The sequence below is a fragment of the Trichoderma asperellum genome, chromosome 3, assembly GCF_020647865.1.
Source record: "Trichoderma asperellum chromosome 3, complete sequence".
NCBI classification, from domain to species: Eukaryota; Fungi; Ascomycota; class Sordariomycetes; order Hypocreales; family Hypocreaceae; genus Trichoderma; species Trichoderma asperellum.
Genome location: NC_089417.1, coordinates 4568752 through 4585918, shown reverse-complemented (window position 1 = coordinate 4585918; position 17167 = coordinate 4568752). Strand labels below are relative to the sequence as shown.

At 48.2% G+C, this 17167-nt stretch overlaps 9 protein-coding genes across 9 annotated transcripts; 3 read left to right on the top strand and 6 right to left on the bottom strand.

Moving 5' to 3' along the window:
- Positions 1-940: 940 nt before the first annotated feature.
- Positions 941-1467, top strand: TrAFT101_006104 (uncharacterized protein; the record flags this gene model as incomplete). Its single annotated transcript, XM_066127659.1, has 3 exons — positions 941-1076; positions 1274-1300; positions 1352-1467. The coding sequence occupies 3 exons, from the start codon at positions 941-943 to the stop codon at positions 1465-1467; spliced, it is 279 nt and encodes a 92-aa protein (XP_065983772.1).
- A 157-nt stretch (positions 1468-1624) lies between these two features.
- Positions 1625-2105, top strand: TrAFT101_006103 (uncharacterized protein; the record flags this gene model as incomplete). The annotated part of the gene is made up of 2 exons (XM_024900288.1): positions 1625-1685; positions 1750-2105. 2 exons carry the CDS (start codon positions 1625-1627, stop codon positions 2103-2105), a joined length of 417 nt encoding a protein of 138 aa, XP_024760629.1.
- Positions 2106-2281: 176 nt separating this feature from the next.
- Positions 2282-4342, bottom strand: TrAFT101_006102 (uncharacterized protein). The gene is made up of 3 exons (XM_024909866.2): positions 3896-4342; positions 3255-3791; positions 2282-3167 (listed from the first exon to the last, which is right to left on the bottom strand). Exons 1-3 carry the CDS (start codon positions 4148-4150, stop codon positions 2652-2654), a joined length of 1308 nt encoding a protein of 435 aa, XP_024760628.1. The 5' UTR covers positions 4151-4342; the 3' UTR covers positions 2282-2651.
- Positions 4343-4562: 220 nt separating this feature from the next.
- Positions 4563-5956, bottom strand: TrAFT101_006101 (uncharacterized protein; the record flags this gene model as incomplete). The annotated part of the gene is made up of 3 exons (XM_024909865.1): positions 4563-5013; positions 5105-5309; positions 5440-5956. The coding sequence occupies 3 exons, from the start codon at positions 5954-5956 to the stop codon at positions 4563-4565; spliced, it is 1173 nt and encodes a 390-aa protein (XP_024760627.1).
- Positions 5957-6420: 464 nt separating this feature from the next.
- Positions 6421-7523, bottom strand: TrAFT101_006100 (uncharacterized protein; the record flags this gene model as incomplete). Its single annotated transcript, XM_066127658.1, has 5 exons — positions 6421-6647; positions 6729-6861; positions 6923-7141; positions 7226-7306; positions 7383-7523. 5 exons carry the CDS (start codon positions 7521-7523, stop codon positions 6421-6423), a joined length of 801 nt encoding a protein of 266 aa, XP_065983771.1.
- Positions 7524-7971: 448 nt separating this feature from the next.
- TrAFT101_006099 (uncharacterized protein) lies at positions 7972-9171 on the bottom strand. The gene is made up of 3 exons (XM_024910635.2): positions 8674-9171; positions 8450-8603; positions 7972-8374 (listed from the first exon to the last, which is right to left on the bottom strand). Exons 1-3 carry the CDS (start codon positions 9058-9060, stop codon positions 8160-8162), a joined length of 756 nt encoding a protein of 251 aa, XP_024760625.2. The 5' UTR covers positions 9061-9171; the 3' UTR covers positions 7972-8159.
- A 385-nt stretch (positions 9172-9556) lies between these two features.
- TrAFT101_006098 (uncharacterized protein) lies at positions 9557-11063 on the bottom strand (the record flags this gene model as incomplete). The annotated part of the gene is made up of 2 exons (XM_066127657.1): positions 10809-11063; positions 9557-10737 (listed from the first exon to the last, which is right to left on the bottom strand). Exons 1-2 carry the CDS (start codon positions 10960-10962, stop codon positions 9557-9559), a joined length of 1335 nt encoding a protein of 444 aa, XP_065983770.1. The 5' UTR covers positions 10963-11063.
- A 179-nt stretch (positions 11064-11242) lies between these two features.
- TrAFT101_006097 (uncharacterized protein) lies at positions 11243-13436 on the bottom strand. The gene has a single exon (XM_024908207.2). The coding sequence runs from the start codon at positions 13180-13182 to the stop codon at positions 11494-11496; it is 1689 nt and encodes a 562-aa protein (XP_024760624.2). The 5' UTR covers positions 13183-13436; the 3' UTR covers positions 11243-11493.
- Positions 13437-13667: 231 nt separating this feature from the next.
- On the top strand, positions 13668-15192 carry TrAFT101_006096 (uncharacterized protein). Its single transcript, XM_024901932.2, has 2 exons — positions 13668-14670; positions 14746-15192. Exons 1-2 carry the CDS (start codon positions 13787-13789, stop codon positions 15098-15100), a joined length of 1239 nt encoding a protein of 412 aa, XP_024760623.2. The 5' UTR covers positions 13668-13786; the 3' UTR covers positions 15101-15192.
- Positions 15193-17167: the final 1975 nt, after the last annotated feature.

The following is a 17167-nucleotide window of genomic DNA, read 5'->3' as shown; positions in this document are numbered from 1 at the left end:
TCCATTGCCCTACTGGGAAACAATTATGGGCAAGCCAGCTAAGCTATTCGACGTTGCTCCGCAGCGGACCTACAACAAGCGTTAGATCGAGTGGGTGCCCGGCACTGACTAGATGCTGGTCTGTTCAGCCCGCATTTCTTGTTTGCCGTTTTACTAGCATCAATGCACTGAGGTTCGTATATGCCGGCATGACTCCATCCAAGCAGTAAAAAGCCCAAGGCCTCGGTTGCGTAAATATATACCCAGAAGGACCTCTGTCTGCCAGGAATGTGATTCTCGAAGAACAAAGGAATCGGAGAAGAGAGAGATAGGGGAAAAAAAAGAATAAGAATAAAAATTAGACGTCTCGTATTACGATCCTTTTGGGCTTCAATTACATCCCACCCGTACATGCACTGCGTGCTCCGACCCATCTTTTGGCGTCTTCTAGACAAACCGCCAACCGTCCCATTTCTCGTACAAACTGCATCACAAGGCCGGCACACTGCGTCATCAATACGAGCCGGATCGACACAGCGTGCGCTCCTTGCGGCTGTGGCGATGCTCCAGGGTCCTTGTCCGGGGAAAGCTGGTTGGGTGATTGGGGGGACCGTCGTCAAGAGGGAAAGAATCCCCCGATAATCCGGTAGGCCCGCTTGCAGAAGATGGTTGTTGCTAGTAGAGGAACTAGCTGTAAGAATGGATCTTGAGGGCTGAAGAGGAGATATTGTGGACTGAGAGTGAGAGGCCCGACTGAGTGACGAGATGGACTAGGACCAGAAGAGCAATGGATGGACGCCTCTGACAGCCATCTCTAATGCAACGGCAAAAATACGAGCTTAATTGCGAGTATGAATTTTAGCCCTACTTTTTTTCTTAAAAAAATCCTTTTCTTTCGGTGTAAAGCTATGACGAATTCTGAATCTCCGTATACGCCTATTCACGTATACTTCCTAACCTTATGCCAGCCATCGGACATGGACTTGTGGCCCAGCACCACAGCATCAAATGGCCCGTGCCGCCCATACCACGCACCAACCTGATGGATCTCCCCATGGCTTCTTCCGGTACCGCGACAAACAAGTTACGAGCCCCAGGTGCTCCTTGTCAGGCTGCTAGCTACGTCCGGGACAGGGATGCGTTGCTATTTGTGGATTTGTGGACCAGAATCGGCATCAGATGATCGGACACGAGCAAAGAGCCGGATGATGCCTGAGCGCAGTTGACTCGTCACAACGATTGCTACCCATTTACCTCCGATTAACTGCATGAGGTACTAGTATCTGATATTTAGTAGGTATTATTCTTCACCGGGTCATATGTAAGTATACTTCCGAGGGAAAGAAGAGGGGCTTGGCTGACTGGGATGCAGCAGGCGGGAGGACTTGGCGATGGATGGATACCACGATCCCATCGAACGAGAAGGAAGAGGCGACTGAGTTTCGACGGACAAGTCCCAAAACGGCCATGACGGGCAAGTTGCTCTGAGTATAAAAACCAGACTCGTCCTCGCCTGAGAAACCAATTGCTTTGAATCATCATCTTCAGTCTTCATCACAACATCAACCGGCCCAAGCCTCCTCACAACACATTCGCTTTAATACTCAGCTTTATCTAATATCCATACCTCGACAACACAGTCAAGATGCAATTGTCCAACCTCTTCAAGCTTGCTCTCTTCAGCGCCGCCGTCTCTGCTGATACCGGTATGACGACTCCATTGCCTGTATTGGGCGCTCTCATTTTGCTAACATAATTTCACCCACATAGTCTCGTACGATACCGGCTACGATGACGCATCTCGTTCTCTAACCGTCGTATCTTGCTCCGACGGCACCAACGGCCTCATCACCAGATACCACTGGCAGACCCAGGGCCAGATCCCTCGCTTCCCATACATTGGTGGTGCCCAGGCCGTCGCTGGCTGGAACTCCCCTAACTGCGGCACTTGCTGGAAGCTCACCTACAGCGGCAAGACCATCTACGTCTTGGCCATTGATCACACCGCTGCTGGTTTCAACATTGGTCTCGACGCCATGAATGCTCTGACCAACGGTAATGCTGTTGCCCTCGGACGTGTTTCTGCCACTGCCTCTCAGGTGGCTGTGAGCAACTGCGGCCTCTAGTAAATTCGTCCGCTCAGGAACCACCAAAAAAATTGGGTTTTAAGCCTATTTGACTATCATCGAATTGCATTACTGGATAAGGCGGGATTGCATTGGGATTGGTTTTTCTTTTTTTAACATGGACGTACGGGAATGAAGACTTCGTTGGATGTGTAATGAGCATAAACGAGCTACACGGCAGACGCTACTACTAAATTATACACAACACCCTCATCGGGCATCATTACTATTTTTTTATTATCATTCTGAAAGTGATTCCCAATGACAATGATCCAAAAACGGTGGAGCACGGAAATGGCGGAGCATTGTAAGCAGATCGACGTGGCCGTTCGATTCGACAAGATGGACATGCATTAGCCGCTGCTTGAAGTGTAAGCCTTCGTCATTCATCTTTAGACGACGGGGGTAAATGTATGCATAGTTCACTCGTCTAGCCAATCTTACAGCTGCGGCGGTCACTTCCGTTATTTCCGTATTATGAGCTCCAGATTCTCATCAACATTACGCCAATAGCTTTCATGCACTTATGCTTCATACCTATTTTCGCTACTCTCCAGTCCACTCAGCCTCAATAAACCACATCCTTGACTTCTCCGGCTGCCATATGCCATTAAACTTGAACCGCTCATCAGCTCGTCTAAACAGGTCCCTCCAATCATCCGGCTCCCTCTCCCTCGCATTCACAGTGACTTGCATAAACAAATCCAACGTCCTCATCGTCCTGTCTTCAATGTACCCCGCCGTGCCCGGTTCCGGAAGGGCTCCATCGTTGATAATTACCTTTGCGCCCGGTCTGAGCGAAGGGATGAGCGCCCTTAGAATTTGCAGGCAGTACTTGTCTGAGAAGCCATGGAAGATCATGCGGAAGAAGTAAGCGGCGGCAACGACGGGCTGCGGGGTGAAGAAGTCGTGGGTGGTGAGCTGGACTCGCGATTGGAGCTCTGCGGGGACTTTGCCGATGGTTTCGGCGGTGCGCATGCCAGCGGTGTCTTGGACTATGAAGGAGAGGTTGGGGAAGGCTTCTGCGAGGGCGAAGGAGATGTAGCCTTGGTTACCGCCCATCTGAGGTATGTTTCAGTCAGTGATTGTTCTTGTGTGTAGGTGGACCCGGCTGCATGTGTTTCGAGGGTGGTGTGTGTGTGGACTTACATCGACGACTGTGCCGTCTTGAGGTAGCTTCTCCCAAGGATATCCCTTAACCACAGTCTCCATGGAATATCCTTCTCCGCTGCCATGAGCCTGCATAGCCAAATTGTATCTCTTGGAAAACTCCTGATCCTGCTGAATAAAGTCGAACCAAGGAAGATCCTGCTTATACGCAAGGTTGACGCCCGTCTCAGTCGACTCCTCACTCGCGGGCCACTTCTTCATCGCCGGGATGACATTAGCCAACGGCAGCCACAAATCGTTGCACATGAACCCAACCCAATTCCGCAGGGGCGCATCTTCGCGAATGAGCCGCGAAGTGCGGGAGTGCGCCACGAAGCCCTTTTCGGGCTCTGCGAAGATGCGGTTGGTGATGGCGTGGCGGACGAGGCGGCGGAGATCGAGCACTGAGAGGCTAAGCCCGTTGTTTAGCTCTTTGACTTTGGCTGTGAGATCTTCGTATGAGATCTTGCCGTCGAGGGGGACGGCATCGGCGATTTTGAATTCCCATATTGATTGAAGAGACAGGGTGTTTACACACTATATGCCAGTTGAGATGAGATATGTCAGCTCAACCCCATCATATGTGAAGAGAAGTCAAAACTACTACTACTAGGTAAGCAATAAACAGTCTGTCCACTCACATCCCACGCCAAGTATCTCAAGCCTTCCTTAGGACCCAAGGCGATATCATGGAGCTCCTTAGTCAGGGATATAAGCTCCAAGCGAGCCTTGTATGGCTCCTCGTCATCCTGTGAGATGGGAAACTCGGCAAGCCCATTCACATCAAACGATGCAGCATCGAGGCCCTTTGCGGTAAGATGGTCGGTGATGATCTTGGTCTTGGCTGCAATCTCCTGCGAGAGAACCGTCATCCGCTGGACGGATTGGGATGCCATTGTTGGAACTGCGCGTCGAAGCGAGGCTGGCTGATAGGATGAGAGCTGGACTTTCTCGATTGAGTCGAGGGATTAAATCCACGCTCCCATTGCATTGAATCTTGACGTCTCCACCCCTCCTTTTTATTCTGCAACAGGGTAGAAAAACACGGGCTGAGGCCAAAAGGTGGATGGATGGATCGATCTAGCCTCTCCGTCGCTTATAGGACCTAGTAGTAATTGAAATTCTCAGCTCCGCAGACGCGGGGAACTTCTGGCCGCACTAATTAAACAAAAGAGCGCTGTCTATTATATTACATCTAATACTGTATGTACAGTACGTGAGCGTATGCTGCTTGGGTTGTGTCTTTATTCTTATCTTTAGCATCGTGAACAAGAAAAACAAAAAAAAGAAAAAAAGCTCCCATCCTTTTTATCTTGGTTTTTGCCCTATGACAACATTAAATGGCATGTAACCGTGTTGGCTGTTGTCTGTTAATTCCTTGCGGACATCCACTAGATAGACCTCCAGCTCCTCCAGTGTCCACTTGAGCCCCCGCGTAAATGGCCTCACGGCAACTCCATACAGCGCATCTTGAATCATGCTCCTGTTGTAGAGCCCAACCATTTTCAGCCGGGGGTCTTTCGGCCACGTGCCGATCGGGATCTTGAAGGGTATCTCAGTGACATCGACAAAACCCGCATCGGTGACGTTCTTTTTGTTGTGTCGCATAGCGAGCAGATCGACGTTGAAATGGCCGAGTGCGCTCTCCATGGTTTCGTAAAAATGCTGGATTTTGTTGCCCTCGCGGACCGTTCCGTCGTCGCATTTGACTTGGAATTTTAGTTCTTGCAGCTCGATCCACCCACCAGGCTTTAAGGCTCTATTGGCAGGGGCAAAAAAAAAAAAAAATTAATACCACGGTATCTCAATAACAAAATGGCTGATGAGATAAAGAGCGGGAGTGGACTTACCGATATGCTCGTGATAATAGTGTAGGCCAGTCTCGTATTGACGAGGTCATATGCCGAATGTGAATATAGTCTAGAGACTCAGGGGGGATCAACCAGTCTGCCTCGGCATCATCAACCATGAAGGAGACGTTCGGCGGCACCCATTGCGGCTGGATTGGACTCAAATCAATGCCCTGAATCTCTGCTTCTGGGTATTCGTCTCCCACTATAACAATTGCATGGTCAGTTATGACTGGTCATATTTTTCCCTCCCTCACTTGGCTCTGAAGCGAGAAAAGGAACAAAGAGCGCCTTTGCGCAAAGAGAGCGCCGCAAAATCGGCGAGAGCTTCTTACTATCAATGGCCCAAATACCCGTCCCTGTCCCTACATCCAGAATCTTTTGCGGATTTTCCAGCGGCGCATAATGAAGCTTCCCCTGACAGAGATGCACTATCATGGCGTGCTTCATGTCCTCCCTCTCCTGCTCTGGCTCATCGTTTGGGAATTGATATCGCCCTTCTTGGAACCGGTGATAGCGCCTGTTGTTCTCGAATTCGTAGTCGCGCACAGTACTGCAGATTGATGTTGAGGCTCGCGACGCTGAATCGGTCTCGTAGCCGTCGTCGCTGGCCGCATCGTCGTCGGCTTCGATCGTCTCATCGGGAACCAAATCTGCGACGAATGGCGCTGAGCCCGGCGAAGCTGCTACTTCAGCAGGAGAGGACCCGGCGTGAGGAGAAGCGCCGACGCGAGGCTTCTTCGCCGGCGTCGCTGTGGGTGATGGTGATGCTTCGTCCTTGGCATGCTTGGCGATGGCAGCAGCAGCAGCTGCTGTGTTCACTGTATGTCTTGCGTCTGCTGGTTTCTCCATCGTCGCACTCGCACTCGCATTCAGCTGCGACTGGGCCTTTGCTGAAGATTTCCAGACAGTCGGGATCGGCGCGCGCAAGGAACGCAGGGAAACTGCTCACGATTTGTTTGAGCTAGAAATGCGACGGAGATTCATTTGCCAGAATAGGAACAGCTAACTAGAATCTTGCCTTAGTCAGTCGTCGGCGTGGGCGCGCGCTCGCTCGCTCCTCACGATTGTTGGTAGGGGCACAATATTGGCGGGTCGCCAACTAAAACCAATCACGCGGTCGCGGAACGTCCGCCGGTCTCCGCATAGTCTATAATTTAGCAGCATAGGATTCCATTCTAGAGGGTAAAGACTGCATGTGGCCCTTTGCCCAAACCGGCACGGGCCGAGGCAAGGCTGCTGGCTGTACTCTGGGCACGGATATATATGTGATATATATGTGATATGTATGTATCAACTCATCAAGCCAGAGGGCTTCAATGCTCTTCACGACGTGGCGGAGGATATTGACGACCGCCTCCCAGCCAATTCATAAGCCCACGTCCAATTCCACCAAGCCCAGCTATGGCTCCTCCAGCGACTCGAACTACGCCAGCGAGCACACCTGAGCCGTATCCTCCGGCTGCTGCGCTCTGCACAGTAGCAAAGGCGCCCTTGGCAGCGACATTCCCGGCAGCGGATTGAGCTCCTGACGCAATCGAATCTACAACATTGCGATTATTGTTAGTATACGTAAAGTGAGAGGGTAAAGGAACTGGACAACGCTGGAGAAGGGTGTGCTCACTGGCGGCAATGCCTCCTGAGGTAAAACCCAGCACTCTGGCCACGCCCATCACCGGGGCCGTGATGATTCCAGGGGCAACCATCATGAATAGTCCAGCGACAAGTCCAGGGTTCTCCTTCGCGAAATTGGCAGTCTGCATCGACGTTAGCATGTTATATCATACTTGTAGGGCATAAAGCGAGTCTATCACTTGCCCCCTGAGCTGCAACTTGAGCAGCATTCTTGACGGCCTCAATATTTTTCTCATCTTTGGTCCACTCCTCCACATGGCTTGCTGTATCTTTGAGACTGGTAATCGCTCCTTCAACATGAGGCCGAGCGTTCTCGGCCGCCTCACCTACAACTCGCACGGCGTTGTCTAAAGCTTTTTGTACTTCTTCGCTTGCTCGGTTCATATTTTCTGGAGTGACATGCTGATTATTATTTTTTTAGCTGAGTATTACACAGATCTAAAGAGGAACAAAAAAGAGAAGAAAAAACAGAAAAAGAGGACGTACCTCCTGTATTTGCTGCGCAGCATAATCGACGTGCTTCCGAATCTCTTCGCCCGCCCGATTCATATTTTCTAGAGTGGCATGCTGATTATGAAGTTCGCTAGTTGAGCATTACATAGATCTGGGGATAAAAAAAGGGAAAGAAAAACAGAGGACGTGCCTGGTGTACTTGCTGCGCAGCATTATCGACATGCCTCCGAATCTCTTCGGCCGCTCGGTTGATGTTTTCTGCGGTGATGTGTTTGGCAGCCTCTCGCTGAACAACAGCCAAGCCCTGGCCAAGCTGATCTAAAAAAGACATCTTGGTTTCTTTTTCCTTTGTTTGGAAGTAGAAGATGGAAACTTGTTCCTCGATGCAACTATGTTTTGCGGGGGACTAAAAGAGCAGAGGAAGGATGAGGGTTTGGGCTTTCGGAGCTTGCAGACTACTAAGTTTTGGGTAGCACCATCAAAAATTAAGGTGTGTATAGCCAGAGATATAGATAAATAGCATTCAGCAAGGGGATATTTTTTCCCCGCTGCCATCTCCGTGTTTGGTTGTATCTGCCCAAGTACATGTACAGGCCGATGCGCATGACAATGCGGGAGGCCTACAATGTGGCTTGGCAAGGGAGCCTTCTATTGAGCGAGTCGCGTTATTTGGAGGGCAGCAGGTGCAACACTTGCCGAGTAAACAGAAGAAAGTGAAAGAAAACCAGGAATTAAAGAGAGAATTCACCATTTGGTAACTGAACACACATGTACCTGTTCCAATGCAAAGTATGCCAGAACACCTGTATCAATATGGGATTCTGCTGTTATATTCCCATCTATATCGATGCAAAATCTTGATGCTCTTATGATTCTAGATGCTGTCATATGTGTTAATGCAAAGGTTGAGAGTGAGTAGTTCTGAAAACCGCCTCATTATATACCCAACCCTGTTCTTTGGTACGTGCTACTGCTTTGATGGCTCTGCTTTCGGTTTGCCTCTCAACCAAGTCCAAGCTGTTCCAATGCTCCCAGCACCAGCAACAGCGCCTCCAACAGCCTGAGCCGTGCCAGCCAAAGCTGCCACGCCGTATCCTCCAGCAGCAGCGCTTTGTACCGTCGCAAAAATGCTTCCGGCGGCAACGTTGCCGATGCTTGCTTGTAGTGCCGATGCAATAGATGCTACATTTCGAGTAATTAGTGAGAAGATATGTTCCCAAGTAGCGTGGTATGAACAGAGGAAATTCGTGCTCTTACCTCCAGCTATTCCTGCCTGGGTAAATCCCGCCATTCCAGCTATTCCCATGATAGGGGCAGTGATAAGAGCGGGAACAGCAACGACAGCAACTCCAGCTCCAGTGACTACCGTAGCTGCAGCGAGCATAGGATTCTCGCGAGCAGCTTTTCCAAGCTATTTGATAAAAGTGTTAAAAGAGCATGCTTGATCTCAGAATCTCGAGGATAGCGTATGTTGTACTCACTCGCTGAACCGCTGTCTGAGCTCCATCAGCAGAGAGTTGTGCGGAAGGTTCTTGTGCCCCATTCATATCTTCGGTACTTGAAGCAGTGGCTTCAGCGTTTGCAGTCGCTTTTGCAGTTGTTTCAGAATAATTTTGTGTCGCAGTGGAATAGCTCGAGCATTCGCCGATGATGTCGTCAGTAACGCTATTATCGTCTTCTACGTGGTTTATTGTCTTAATAGATGAGCTATCGGAGCAAGTCATTGAAGTTTCGGTGCCATAGTGAATGCTGCGAGCTTCTTCATCAGTCTTGTGAATAGCATTGGGCAGGCTGGCTGCATTGACATGCCTGGCAAACTCCCGTCGGGCGTTTGCTAGACCGCCTCGGATATGAGAGACAGAAGGCATGTGTCGGTCTGTTACGTTCCGAGCGATATTCAAAATTATGATATGAAAAAGTGAACAAGACTTGTACTGGCCGTTTCTAACTTAAATTTGAAGGGAAGATGGCGAAATGGAGAAGTCTGAAAAGCTGCCTGAGTAACTACAACTACATGGAGGTACGGATCTTGCTTGGGCGGTATCAAGCTCAAAGACCAATTACAATCGCCTAAAAGGTGCAATGTGCAAGAAGAATTATAGTGTCGGTCGCACATTTAATCCTGCAGGTCTGGTTTTGGGTCGTGCTATTGGCTGTAGCTGTCAAGGGTGGCGCTTATCTGTAACATGCGGGAGGCCTACAGTTGAGGATACTGGCATGCATAAGCATGTGCATGAATAACAAATCAGACGAGTATCCAATAGTAGCATTATGAAAAGAGGAACTGAAATCCTTCTGTAATCTATTAACAAATCACCGCTATAACGTTTATTTTCTTGGTGGAAACGTAGTAGCACAAGCGCCTCATAAATCTTCCTCGCTCGTCTCACCATCTCTTATAGGCGGATTTCGATCAGTCCACGGTTCAAAAAATTGAGCGCCCTTGAGAAGTCCTCCAATGGTCTCCCAGATAATCAAAAATGCAAAGAGTGACATGACTATGGCCATAAAATCCGTGGTGGATAAGCTGTCATTTGTTGCGGGCAACGCAAGAAGAATAATGGCAACGACTAGACGCATGCCGATACGAGGCGTCTTTGACAGAATTAGGCAATCTTCATCGTGCGTGCGATACAACATGCCATAGATCCAGAGACAAAACATGCCGACGCCCAGACCTCCTCCCAGTAACCATCGCTGTCCGTCTTCAAACTCATCTAGTCGTGTACTAATGGCTGCAATGTGACCGCCAATGAGAAACGACGCGGATAATGGCAAATGGAGCAGAAAGAAGCCAAAGGCCGTCCAAGCAGATCTCCGAATTGGATGCGTTGCCTCCAAGCTCCCATCACCGCTGACGTATATCCAATTGAGACAGAATGCAATGATGAGGGTGAAAGCAGCTTTGGCATAACCCTGCGTCAAGCCTACCCCAGCTGGGTCTCCAACAATGACGCTGTATACGAATTCGCCAAGAATAATGATGAAAAATGCAGCCATGCGGTCGATTTCATGAGCAATGTCAACCGCCGTGCTGTACGTAAGTTTCAATTTGCGCTTTATCCATGGACTTAAAGTGATTGACCAAGTTACCTCTTGGTAAAAGATAATAACAGCGACAACAGCGATTTTGGCCTCAATGCTAACCTCCTCAAAGAAGAGCGGAATAGTGATAAACAGGCCTATAAACATGAAAAAGGCCAAGATACGAGCCTGCATGCGGTGCTGATAGCTGGCGAAAGAGCAGACTAGAAACGCGCACATGGTGGTGAATCGGGCGACGACGTACGCGCCAGCAGTCGTTTGCATTGCCGATAAGTCTTCATCAACGAGACGAGCATTATTCGCGTAGAGAACCAAGAGCGCCATGACCCATAAGATGATGAGTCGCTGGAGGAGGTCATCTGTGTAGTACGAGTTCATGATTTCGCGGAGATCGACCCAGATATGCCATGCGGGCGCAAAAATGAGAATGTATTTGGCGAGATGCTGGCCATCTGGATTCTCTGCGAGGTCATCGCTGAAGTTCGCTACTATGGCGACATCTGCATGGCAATGGACGATATCTCCATTAGCAAGCCCTTTTCTCTTTAGTTCAACAACGGCCATAACTTACACAACAGATCGAGGAAGAGCTCAAAACGACCTGCTTGTCTCTCCTCATCGCTCTCCTTCACGAGTCGCCCATTATGGAACCACTGCAGCGCCTTGGGCCGCTTAATCATATAGCGCTCCCCAGTGGCGCTTTCTTGGAGCTCGTTGCAATTCATAATGAGCCAGTGACTTGTTTAATGCCGTTTCATGTGCCTTTTTGGCAACATTGAAAATTAATCATGGCAAATCATTTTTAACAAGGATGGAAAATGCTGGGTTTCTCGTCTCTCGCGTGGTAGCTCGCGTACTAAACGTGAGCTAGTCGGAGCTAATGTGATATTTGGATTTCGCTATACCCGGAATTCTAAGTCAACATTCCAATCAACAGCAAGAGAAAGCTATGAACACGCTAAAGAAGCAGCACAGGACTATTAAGATAACAACTTGATGCTGTGTCTCCTATGGAACCATTGAAACTTAAAGTATTGCAGTTGGAATAAAATACAAAACTATCCGCTAAGAGCAATCATGGCTAAACTGTCATACTATCTATACATGTTTCTTCCAATCATGATAAAACTCGTTAAAAAAATTTCGTATGCTCGTCCAAGTATACTCCATTCTCCTAGGGGCCATGCCTAAATCTCATCCTCAGACTTGCTTGTTTCTCGTAAGATACAGCAGCCAAACTCAACAAACCCACACACCTATATAACGAATACTTCACCATTCACGAGACGAGTATTCTCACCAAGACCTATTCTTTGACCAGAAACGCTCCCCACCGGCAAAATCTCTTTTAGAAATTGGTGTGCGCGATCTAAATTCTTACTGTAGCGGCTCATCATCTGAAATCGACCGAGGATCCAACGCCGATGAACTTCGTCATTCGTCTCAAGAGCAACCACAAAGAGCGGCCAAGCAACTCTAATGGTCGCTTCAATACCTTGATGCTTGTCAGCTTGAATGGCCAAATCAATAATGGCGCTAATATGTGCTTTTGGAACTATTTCTGTTCTGATGGCTATGCCTTTTCCTCGAATTAGACGCATGAGTTCAAGCTTGGAAGCATGATATAAGGGAATGAAGGCGCGAATGTTGGCGACGAGACGATGCGAGTTGTCTGTAGACAGAGAAATGTTTGATGCTACCTCAAGTAGCTCCCCATAACGCTTGTCAATCTGTTCAAAGGCGGCTTCAATTACTGGTACGCGTTGCCTAAGCTCATTCACGTCAAGCCCAGCTAGACCAGCTATCATGGCGCGAAGCTGCATGCATGCGCAGAGAAACGCAAAGATGTCTCGATTCTCCACATCATCCAGCAGTTCTACCTGCGGGTATGAATCACCCCACATTGAGCGGTATAAAGAATTCGAGTATCTATGTAGAGCATCGAATCCAGGAATAGATGAAGTGTCATCGGGCCCCACAATATCCTTTATCTCACTGTTGAACTGGCCACCAATCCCAAAAGTTGCGGCTGTCGAATCGCAGAGAGCAATCCAAACAAGCAGCCGGATCACAAAAAGGGATAAACCCGGTTCATCTGGGTGACTTCGCAGCCGCTTTGTTCTGGTCAATACCGGAGTTCCCTGCCACCCACGCTTGGATATTTGATCTGAGAGGTTCTGGCACCGGTATTTCACAATTATAGCAGCTCCAGCAAGGTGATTTGATAACCCTGAGCAAGACCCATCACCATACTTCTGCTCGTAAACAAGCATCAGGTATAACACAGCAAAGATGGGGTCCAGTTCTAACTGCCGACCGTCGTCTGCAGCCCCTATTACATCGGCTAAAAGGCCCAAAGCAGCTGAATAATGTTGGACAGGAGTCCATTTGCTGCTACGATCTCGTTCTTCCCTGGCACTGTGGCTAATTGCTCCGTCTGAGTTACTGTTTCGCCGAAATTCAATTTCATTGCCTCCGAGAGCCAACAAAGCATGCATAACCATCGGCTCATCTTCAGCAATTGCGAATATTATGGAGAAGAGCGAGTAATCAGGATTCTTGGTGTGTTGAATCCTAGCAAACGTTGTACGGAAATAGCGTATCGCCTCATGATCAGCCGAAGTGAGATCCAGCGAGCACGCGCTACTGGGAAACTCTGGAAGCCGTGTTGGAAGAGCAAGAGCTCTAGTTAGCGCTGCGCGTTGTGCCCAAGTCGGCAATGTCTTGGAGTTCTCAAGTGCCAGCCTGTATCCTCGAGACATGGCCAACACGTCATTGTGCTTCATCTTGGGCTCGTAGTCACAGAGCCGTCTTAGACGAACGCATCGCTCACACCGTGGCCGTACTTCGTCACATTTGACTTTCTTGATGCGACAAGTATAGCATCCGTTTTTTGAGCGGCGGACTTTTGGACGAATGTCAGCGGCGGAGTTGGCACAATCCATGTCGAACAACTCAAGGTTCCAGTTTTGTCCGATCAATATCCTAACTGATGCTTGACTCAGGGAACAAAATGTCTGCCCCCTTCATAAAAAGAGGAGAAGTTGATTTTCCAAGATATTATCAATCTCTTTTGTGGGCCTACGAGATCGCCCCGTCTTAAAAGACTCTGAGAAGGTGCCTGAGAAAAGGGAGGCTTGCGGGATGCTGTCCTCGTGCGCCGTCGCTGCGGCTGAGTTGCCGACCGTCGGTAAGCCTCAGCCGCTCATAGTCCGCCTTGTCAGTTTAGAAGATCGGGCTGACAGTTGCTGAGATTCGGGGGCTGCTACCCCGCATGACGTGAATCAAAGCTGCCGATTTAGCAGCCGATGGTCGCTAAAGATGGGCATTGAGTTGGTTATGGCCCAATCAAGTCGACCAGAGCGTACTAGCCAATGGAGAGCTCCCACTTTTACGTATCAGATACGATGAAAACGTCGCCGTCATGGGCACATTGGCGAGATATATATTTGTTCAAGAGTGCTCACATTAGCTTTGGTCAATATCTCTGCCCACTATCCAGAAGCTATCTATTACTTCAACGTTTTTATAACATTGTATATCATAAACATGGGTAGCAAAGTCGATATTGAGCAAGCACGGCAGCTTGTCAACTCTCATCTTGACGAGGTGAGCTCGCAGCTCCGCGAGGTCAATAGAGCAATCCATGATAATCCCGAACTTGCCTACAAAGAGTTTCAAGCACACGACACAATTACCTCCTTCTTGGAGAAGCAAGGATTTGATGTAAAGCGAAAGACTTGGGGCCTTGACACCAGCTTCGAGGCTACCATTGGCTCTGGTGGGCGTCAAGTTGTTGTGTGTTGCGAGTACGATGCGTTGCCAGACATCGGGCATGGCTGTGGCCACAATCTCATTGCCACATCGTCTATAGCTGCGTTCCTTGGAGCCGCTCATGCTCTATCCAAACTGGGTGTCCCAGGCAGGCTGAGAATTCTGGGAACACCCGCAGAAGAAGGTGGTGGCGGCAAGGCCAAACTGATTACCGCTGGTGCCTTCAACCCCCCAGAAGACATTGCTGCGTCTATCATGGCCCATCCCATGTCTATCCATCGCTTGATTGGCTCAGGAGGCAGCCAAGTCTCTGGCATCGCAGGGTTAGATCTCATTGCCAGCTTCAAGTTCCGTGTCGAGTTCCGCGGTGTAACAGCACATGCGGCCGGCGAGCCTTGGAATGGCGTCAACGCTCTTGATGCTGCCGTTGCTGCGTATAACAATGTGTCGCTTCTGCGCCAACAGATCCGCCCTGACGAGAGGATCCATGGCGTAATTGAAGTTGGCGGGACTGTACCAAATGTCATTACCGATTACACGCGTATGAACTGGTATGTACGAGCTCCTACGACTAAGCGTGGGGAGCTTTTGATGGAGCGAGTAAAGGCTTGTATGGAGGCTGCTGCTGCAGCAACTGCTTGCAAGGTCAATTATATTCCGTAAGTAGAATCTCTCTCGTCATTTCCCACTTCGTGGCAGATGTGCCGATGAATACCTTACTTACTTAAAAATAGGACGGATACGTATGAGAGTGTCATGTCTAATCCTGTACTATGTAAGACGTATATCGAGGACATGGCTGTACTCGGCGAAAAGGTTGATATGAAGCTCCTTGAGAGCTTCAACGCCTCAACCGACATGGGCAATGTCACTCACGTGGTGCCTGGCATCCACAGTGGATTCGGCATCCAGACAGCACCGAATGTCTCTCTGCATAGTCGCGAGTTTGCCGCTGCTGCAGGGACGGACGATTCGCATGAGGTGGCAATGAAGAGCGGAAAGGGGATGGCAATGCTGGCTATAAGAGTCCTAGTTGACGATGCAATTGCTGAAAGCGCAAGGGCCGAATTTAACAAGCGATACGATTAGAAGAACGAAAGGTTCTCACTAATAACTGTAAAACGCGTGAAACGCATACACATTGACTCTAAAAATTAAGCCAAATTCAAAGAATCCATCTCAAAGAGTTTCGCTCCTCCTTCTAAAACTCAGCAGGTATTGCCATACATATGCAACATTGCAAGATGGCAAAGTTGCAATGTTGGACATTGAGAAGTCTTGTTTTGCTTTACACACAACTACTGATGAACATAGTCTCGGCTTGGGCATATGAGCGAATTTGGATAATTCGGGCACACTGCTGGCGTGCCAAAAATTCTACTGCTTGCAAAAAAACCTGCATATCAGACTCAATTGGGCAGCTACTCTATTTATGTTTGCACTGCCTCATCGAACTGGTTCATGCGCTTGCTGGAAGTTGGTTGCCGTTTTATCCAGGATGCCGATTGTTCCATTGTCAGCTCCATGTCCCACATCTCGTAACCACCACTCCCTGCTTCTTCTTTTCAACAAGAATTTGCAAGATGAAAGAAAAAAATCGCAGGAAATAAGCATATCGATCATTTCTGGACTAGGCAGAGATTGACAAAAGATGAGAAATACTAATATCTAGTTCATCTTCTTTTCCTAAATCGTCTACCGAAATGCTTCGTCCGCTGTCACAACGTGATGTTTCTTCCAATGAGATGTAGCGTATACGGTGGCACCTTAGATAGGGTGTGCAAGAGTGCAAAAACCCCAATTTTCTAAAAAAACAAGAAAACTAAAAACTAAAAGATACAGTGTATGTACAGTATATGTACTGTATTTTCCTAGTTACAGCGCCTTATAAGGCCTCTGCAAGGCTGAAATATGCCTTAATTTTTAGGCAGTATGACTACTTATAAGCTGGATGACCTTGATCAAATAGGATGACCTTGATCGAATAAGATGACCTTGATCGAATAAGATGACCTTGATCGAATAGGATGACCTTGATCGAATAGGATGACCTTGATCAAATAGGATGACCTTGATTGAACAAGATGACCTTGATCGAATAGGATGACCTTGATCGAATAAGATGACCTTGATTGAACAAGATGACCTTGATCGAATAGGATGACCTTGATCGAATAGGATGACCTTGATCGAATAGGATGACCTTGATCGAATAGGATGACCTTGATCGAATAAGATGACCTTGATCGAATAAGATGACCTTGATCGAATAGGATGACCTTGATCAACTAGATGACCTTGATTGAATAAGATGACCTTGATTGAATAGGATGACCTTGATCGAATAAGATAACCTCCTATTTGATCAACTTGATCATGATCATCTTGTTCAATCAAGGTCATCCTATTTGATCAAGGTCATCTAGTTGATCAAGGTCATCCTATTCGATCAAGGTCATCCTATTCGATCAAGGTCATCCTATTCGATCAAGGTCATCCTATTCGATCAAGGTCATCCTATTCGATCAAGGTCATCTTATTCAATCAAGGTCATCTAGTTGATCAAGGTCATCCTATTCGATCAAGGTCATCCTATTTGATCAAGGTCATCTTATTCGATCAAGGTCATCCTATTTGATCAAGGTCATCTTATTCGATCAAGGTCATCCTATTCGATCAAGGTCATCTTATTCGATCAAGGTCATCTTATTCGATCAAGGTCATCCTATTTGATCAAGGTCATCTTATTCGATCAAGGTCATCCTATTTAATCAAGGTCATCTTATTCGATCAAGGTCATCCTATTTGATCAAGGTCATCCAGCTTATAAGTAGTCATACTGCCTAAAAATTAAGGCATATTTCAGCCTTGTAGAGGCCTTATAAGGCGCTGTAACTAGGGAAATACAGTACATATACTGTGCACACACTGTATCTTTTAGTTTTTAGTTTTCTTGTTTTTTTAGAAAATTGGGGTTTTTGCACTCTTGCACACCCTATCTAAGGTGCCACCGTAAGCGTAGCATCCCCGTGTTAGGTGACACGGCGGGGATTAATTGCTCCCGCAATGCCAGATGGGACAAGCCGATGGGCCTCAGCCCGGGGTCTCCACAGTTGATGGACATGCCGTGGGATTAAAGTCGCATTTGCCGTCTTG